Genomic DNA, 7544 nt, shown 5'->3' on the forward strand with positions numbered 1-7544 from the left:
TTCCCAGAGACATAAGAAACTCAAGGACAACAAGCCAAAGGTAGATTTTTGTTTACTGCTAATATTGTTGCTAAAAATGTCCAGTAGTAAATACTAACATACAATTTCAATGAACCCACACATGTACTTAATCTACATCAGAAAAATGATTCGTATTATTTGAATGTGTTGCTTTCTAGATCAAGAAGTTGAAGTATCACCAGTACATCCCTCCTGACCAGAAGGGAGATAAAGAGCCTCCTCCCCATCTGGACTCTTCTTATGCCAAAATCCTCCAGCAGCAGCAGCTCTTCCTTCAGCTCCAGATCCTCAGTCAGCAACAGCAGCACTACAACTACCACACCATCCTGCCTGCACCACCCAAGTAAGTGGGGACTTGATCTGGCAGCATGTAGCCTGAACATGAGGCAACCAGAAAAATAGACACTTCTTACTGTTCTTTTAAATATGGTCTTAATCTCAAGGGAACATGAGGGAGCAGTTTATTTGACAACTCAGAGTTGAAGGTGGCACTCGGTGCTCCTGTGTTTGGGTTTAGTTGTGTTTGACTGTAGAGATCACTGTCATTTGCCTCTTGTTCCCTCAGCAGAACTCAGACAGATCAGCAACCATCTTCCTCCTCCACCTCCACTTCCATGACCACCACCTCCCCACCTCAACCAGTCACTGCCCCTTCTAACCAGAGCTGCCACAGCCGTCAGGGTTCCGCTCCTTTAGGTGGCACCAAACCAGTGTCTCTACCTCCAAACCTGGATGAAATGAAGGTTAGTTCATTATTACTTTAATGTCTCATTCTCATGAGCAGCATTTATGTTTGTCGTACTGCACCCTCACTGTAATACACAGCCTACAATCAATACAGCGTGAACCAGTAGCCATCTCTGGCGTCTTCGACCTGTTGAGCTGATGGAGTAACTGGTGGATTGAATCTGATGTATGTTAAAGATCCTTTGGTAATGACATCTTGTCACTGCAAAGTGGCCTGCCAGCTATGAGCTGATAATGTGAAAGACTGTGATGGATTGCTCTGCCTTCTTGGCTTCTCTTCTCTTTTTCCTTTGATCCTTTTCAATTTTTCTCTCATGTTTATCCTCATCTCCTCACTCTTGTCTCTCAATTGCAATTTCCCATTTACTCCATCTTCTGTCAGGTCGCAGAGCTAAAGTCTGAGTTGAAGCTGCGTAACTTGCCGGTCTCCGGCACCAAAAACGACCTCATTGAGAGGCTGAGGACATACCAGGAGCTGAATGGAGGCAGTGACACTACCTCCTCTCCACTAGCCGGGGGTCCCACAGGGCCAGGGACCGAAGGGGCAGGAAAACCTTTCAGAACTGCTGCAGCCACCACATCAAAACAACAGCATCAGTGCCAGCAGACGTCTTCTCTGACAGGTCAGTCAGGCAATTTAAAGTTGGTGGTGATTCCCACTAACTTCCAGTCAACAGGCCCAAGAGCCCTACTTTAAGTATGAATGACCAGTGATGAATGTACCCGTTCAGCTGATTTGCCATTAATAAATCTTAAAACATCCAAAACAATATAGACAATATTTGTGTTGTCTGCCTACTCTTAAACCATTCTTCTTGACCTCTGTACAGGTGATGCATGTAGCAGTGCCCCCCCACCTACAGCCACTCCTGAGCAGCTCACGACCTGTGTTGGCACAGCCTCATCGCCACCTGCTTCCCTCACCCCGTCTGACCACTCACCACCCGCTATGAGCCCAGAAGACAACAGCTTCAACAGCGACCTGTTGGGGGAAATGGTATGTATGTTGAATTCATCTTTTATAACCCCAGAGGTTTATTGGCTATACTTTGTTTAATGCTGGTAAACTAACATGCTAAACTATGATCTGCATCGTGCACCTCATCAACATGTTAGTACTGATACAGTGAACGTGTTAGCATGCAGATGTTAGCCTACTGCTGTAGCCCGGCTGTGGATTCTTAGTGTGAGATACAGTATAATGTGATTTCAGTTGTCTTAGGCTCTTAAACACTTATGTTAATTTCCTTTCCTGTTTCCTGTGATTGTTCTCTCTGTATAGGTAAGCTCACCTCCCACCCAGCTGGGCCTTCAGTCAGGCTCAGCTGCTCAGCTTCCACTGAACATTAAAGAGGAGTCTCCATGCTCCACCCCAGCACCGTGTCAGTTCTCTTTCACTCCATCCTCTCTGCAGAAACAGTACCCAGTCACATCAGCTGCCCACACCACTAGAACCACAACTCCACTAGTGACTGTTGATAAAGACAAGATGCTGCAGGAGAAAGATAAGCAGATACAGGAGCTGACCAGGATGCTGAGACAGAAACAGAGGCTGGTGGAGGTGCTGAGGATGCAGCTGGAGCATGGAAAGAAAGGAGGACGAGTTCCAGATCCAGTAGTTCTTGTAAGAGTGAAACAGGAACCTCCTGATAAACCCAACTCCCCTCTACCATCATCTGTTCCATGTGGGATGGATGTTACCAAGGTTAATATCAAACAGGAGGCCATTGAAGCAGAGGAGGCTGTGTCTGAGACAACTGTGCAATCACCCGACTTTCATGGATTTCCACAGTTTTCAAACCGAGCCCATGAGGTGCAGGAGCAGATTCTGATGCACAGTAAGCCAGAGCAGAGAAAACAAGAGCAACATGTGTGTCTCCAGCAGACCACTCTGCGGCTGGCTCAGCAACAGGCCATACACGAACTCCTGCTCCAGCAGCAGCACAACATTCAGAACCACAGTCAGACCCCGGAGAATCAGCAGAACCTGCAGAAACGTTCTCAGCAGAGAAAGAAGAAACCTCAGAAGCAGCAGCAGAAGCAACAACTGGTGAAGTCACAACAAGGACATCAACAGATGCAGCTGAAGCAGCAGATTCTACTGAAGCAACAGAAGTCACTGCTACAGCAGCAGATTAAACAGCATCAGCAGCAGACGAAACAACCACAGCAAATCCAGATACAGACCAAGATACATCTGAAGCAGCAACAGGTGCTAATACAGCAGAATCAGAAGGTGCAGCAGCAGCAGCAGCAGCAGCCACCACAGGTAAGGACAGGTTTCCTCACTGTGCCACTTTCAAAAGCTCCTCATGAAGGTCCTGAACTGTTCCCGCTACTAATACAGTTCTACCACATCTTGGACAAAGGGTGTTACAAAAAGAATAGATGTTACTGCATGTTGTTTTAATAACAGATGCCACAGCTTAGCACTAAATGTCACCAGGTACTGGTAGGAAGAAGACTGTAAAAATCAACATTCTGCTTCTTATATTGTTGGTTTTGGTCAGGTGTTGCAAGCATACCCCAACAAGCAGCCGGGCTTGGCTCCCGTCTTCCCATTGGATCTCCTTAAGAGAGACTCCACCCCAGCCCTGGTCACTGACAGTCACGGTAACCACTTCCTGATTGCACTGACCAGTCACATCACTGGGAACCAAAAAAACAACACAGCAGAGGGAAAAGCAGCCAATCACATCATGCTGCAGGTAACCACACATTCGGCACTTCACTTGTTTGTTTCTGTTGTATAAAGCCAGATGTTCAAAATGTTTCTTGTACATCAGAATGTGTCTGCATGCTTCTGGCAAGTTGTATGTGTGATGGTAGGTTAACTATAACTGTAGACTCGACAGCCCCCAGTGTTACTATCAGCTGTGCCAGTAGTACGGATCGGGCGTTTAATTTTTCTATGGATTGTCTAAGTATCAAGTCAAAGTCAAAGTGTTTATTTGTCATATGCACAGTTAGGAAACGTGTTTCCCTGTACAATGAAGTTCTTACTTTGCCGTCCACACGAATGCCACAAAATACAAATGAAATATAAAGTAGATAAATAAGTAACACAAAATCTAAGGCACTTTAAGCAGCAAATGAAGAGATATAATAAAAATATATAAGAATATAACAGAGAATTATGCTGCATGGGAGCAGCATGTGCAGCAGTCAACAGTCAATGTGCAAACTGAGAATGTAAACAGTACATCACGTATTTCCTGGTAATAAACTCCTCAGCTGTTAAGGAGTCTGATGGCAGAGGGAAAGAAAGAGTTTTTCAGTCTAGTGGTCCTACATTTCACACTTCTGAACTTCTGGCCACAGGGTAGGAAGGTGAACAGTCCATGCTGGGGGTGGGTGGGATCTTTGAGGATAGAGGCAGCTTTCCTATGCACCCTGAGGTGGTAAATGCTCTGCAGAGAGGGCAGTGGAGTCCTGGTGATCTTCTCCACAGCCTTACCACTCTCTGCAGGCGCTTGCGGTCCATAGCAGTAGTGCTGCCATACCAGACAGTGATGCAGCTGGTCAAGATGTTCTCGACGATGCAGCTGTAGAAGTTGTAAAGGATTTACAGTAGGGTGTGACTGCAAAGGCAGACTCTTAATATAATCAGTACTTTATATTAGTTATTAAACAGTTTCTTTTTCTTTATCTTCCACTAGCGACTACAATCTGCTCCAGCCACGCTCCCAGGCCGTGACCCCGTCCAGCCGCCTAGAGCCTACAACCAGTCCCAAGAGAGCATTTGTATGGACTTTCAGAAAGAACAAAACACAAATGTGAGATCTGAATCAAGGCGTGTGTGGTCAGACATCACAGTTTTATACAGCAGTAGAGTACTGCGAGGAAATATTACTGTAAAATATTAGAATGTTTTTATACTCCAGAAAGATTTAATACTGTAAATCATTCAGAGTATTTCTGCAGTCGTTTGATCCCCATTGTCCACAGAGATCTATGTATTATCTGTATTAAAAAGTTACTCTGAGTGCAATAAAAAGTAATTTTACTACTCTTGTGTTGCGGGTCAGCATAAACCCCATTAAGATTATATCACAAAACCTAAGGAAATGTGTGTTAGTGATTTTGGTGAATGGACCTTTTGCCGCCACTGAACAGCAGATGTTCAGCCTTTTTAATGTTCATACCATCCCTTTTAGATGGATCCCCGTCATTTACTTCTTTTCATCATCCTCTTGTTTTCCATCAGAACAGTGCAGTAGCAGCACTACACAGAGCAGAACAGTCTGTTAACGCTCCATAAAGACAGAAGCAGAAATGTGTGAGGAAACTGCTGCAGTGAGTCTAATATCCGTGCAAATTAATGATGTATGCAGTTTGAGACGATGACAGCAGTCTTTGATAAAGGTGTCTGACACTAGCCTGAGCTAATTACTCTAATGACATCCTCCATTACTATGATGTATGTAGTTAGCGGAAGAGGAGTCTCCGTCACATCTCGGCTAATTGAGATGTACAGTATCTCAGGTGGAGTGCAGGTGTAGAGCTCTTACCCGCCACAAAAAAGTCGGGATTTAGTGGAGTAGTGTGTGCAGAGTGCACATATTGCTGCTATCAGCGATCTTTGGGGTAGCAGTCTAGAATGTTAAGCTCGTGCTTCTGCCTCTGAATACCGTTCCCCATTAAGAAGTACTTATTATTTACTGACGTTAAAAATAGGCACAGAATGGGAGGCTTCAGGTATCTGTAGACCAGCCACAGCAGGGAGTTGCTCAGTGTCTGACTGCTTCCACAGGGAGGGGCTCCTTATCACCGTCTTCTCAATATCTAAGTAATCTTCAGATGACAGTGATAATCCTTCAAGGTCACTTGTGTCATTCAGTCACATTTTAAAGGAATTCATAACATGTCCAACTTTTTCCATATCTGGCTTGGAAAAGTGAAGGAAGCTGATTTTGTTCTCGTCTCCTCCAGGAGGTCGACTCGAGCCTGGATGTCCTGTTCAGTCCTCTGTCTCCGGCTTCTGTTAAGACGACAGCCTCATCGCCTGATAACAAAGTATGAAGCAAGCGCTGCAAAATGAACGGAATGTTCATAAGTCAAAATGTGTGTGTGTGACACTGCATTATGCCATGTCACATCAGTTGCTTATGTCATGCAGTTACAATATGTTCCATGTTGATTAACGTGAAGTCTTGAAGGGTCATGTGTTGCTGTCCTCTGTGTGTCCTCAGGATAGGGAGCATGAAGCAGATTTTATTGACATCATTTTGCAGACAGGAGGTATGATGCAACAACACTGTCAGGTTTGTTTGTTCTCAAAATAATGTCAATATTTGAAGGTTGTGTGTGTCTTTGCTATAGAAACGTCGACGGCCCTTAAACCAGCAGCAGTGGCAGACCCATCCCCGGACCATCTCTATCCAGTCTCTGCCGCCTCTTCCCCTCCTCCCTCCACGCTCCACCTGTTGTCATCTCCCCCCATCCCAGCCAGCTGTCACACCACACAGCCGGCCCTCTTGGTGCAGACCGAGCTTCTCACAGAAGAGAAACCGCACCTTAGTAGCACTGGGAGTGGACGTCTGGAGGACTTCCTGGAGAGCACTACTGGGAAGCCTCTCCTGGGGGTGGAGCCTGGAGGCCTGTTGACTTTGATCGATGACCTCCACAGCCAAATGCTGTGCACCCCCAGCATCCTGGACCATCCCCCGTCACCCATGGATACACTTGACAGGGCAGCTGAGCCACAGCAGGGGCTGGACAGTATGGATTGGTTGGACCTCAGCATGGGAGGAGAGAGAGGTGAGGAAACACCCACAATGGGCCCCCAGTCACCCCCTGGTGTTTTTTCCACAGACTTCCTGGACAGTTATGACCTACAGATTCCCTGGGACTCCTGCCTGTAGCCCAAGGCACTTACACAGTTACACACATGCACAAAAACATGGACTTGAACACTGAGGCTTCAGTATTCGATCTGAGCACCCTCCCTGTTCCTGCTCACACACTGGTGTGTTGTCTCTTCCAGCACTTTGATCTATATTTACTTTATTGACACACTGCAGTGTTGGCTTTTGTGCAGACATTAGGCTGGTCCTAAATCTATTCTTCTTTCTTTCACAACAGTTTTGTCAACACATGAGGAGCCGCTATGGATCCAGTAGAATGTACAGAACCTGTTGCTCACATAGAAATTTACCTAATCTTCTCTTTGTCACAGACTCTGTGGTTCTGTGGAAAGTATATTGGTTCATTTGACCTTTGTCCAGTTGGAATGTAAACTCCTCCTCAGTTGCCTTTTGTAGTAAACATAATACTTTACCACTGCAGGATAAAGGTATTAGTAATCAAGGTGACCGGTAAACACATGCATTGGTTTTCTAGCAACAGAATAGTTCATAGGGTCAAGTAGAGCTGTTTGCAGACAAGCCATAATTTTGAAATATATTGTAATTTGTTTATAACATGTTTTTGTTGTCATTTGACGCTTTAGTCCTGAAAACTACCATCCTGCAGCTTCTGTTTGCACTTAAAGGGTAAATGCACACATAGTATAAAAGGAAGCAGCATTAGATTTCTGACACATGACAGATGAGATGAGATGCCGTCTTCATGAGGACTTTTGTAATAATGTTGTTTGTAACAGTGAGACTGTCATGTACTGTATCAGTACTTTTGCCAATACAGTAGGAAGGACATTTTATTTCCTCTTTCACTTTGAGATTTTACAGTTTCCTAACAGAAATGTATTATAGATTTGTATCGTTTTTCCTGTGCAACACTCCGGTCATACAGGTTTGCATGTACTGTGACTTACG

At 45.1% G+C, this 7544-nt stretch overlaps 1 protein-coding gene across 1 annotated transcript in view; it reads left to right on the top strand.

Annotated features, from left to right (window-relative positions):
- Positions 1–7538, top strand: part of LOC109958823 (MKL/myocardin-like protein 1) — a 38072-nt gene extending 30534 nt beyond the window's left edge. Inside the window, exons 9-19 of the mRNA XM_020597749.1 lie at positions 8–40; positions 180–364; positions 587–764; positions 1151–1391; positions 1599–1765; positions 2051–3037; positions 3279–3476; positions 4428–4544; positions 5701–5784; positions 5961–6009; positions 6091–7538. Coding sequence (XP_020453405.1) covers positions 8–40; positions 180–364; positions 587–764; positions 1151–1391; positions 1599–1765; positions 2051–3037; positions 3279–3476; positions 4428–4544; positions 5701–5784; positions 5961–6009; positions 6091–6632 — 2781 coding nt within the window. The 3' untranslated portion in view covers positions 6633–7538. The remainder of the gene's footprint in view (positions 1–7; positions 41–179; positions 365–586; positions 765–1150; positions 1392–1598; positions 1766–2050; positions 3038–3278; positions 3477–4427; positions 4545–5700; positions 5785–5960; positions 6010–6090) is intronic.
- The last annotated feature ends 6 nt before the right edge of the window (positions 7539–7544 follow it).

Source organism: Monopterus albus, unplaced genomic scaffold, assembly GCF_001952655.1.
Source record: "Monopterus albus unplaced genomic scaffold, M_albus_1.0 scaffold35.1, whole genome shotgun sequence".
Lineage (NCBI taxonomy): Eukaryota > Metazoa > Chordata > Actinopteri > Synbranchiformes > Synbranchidae > Monopterus > Monopterus albus.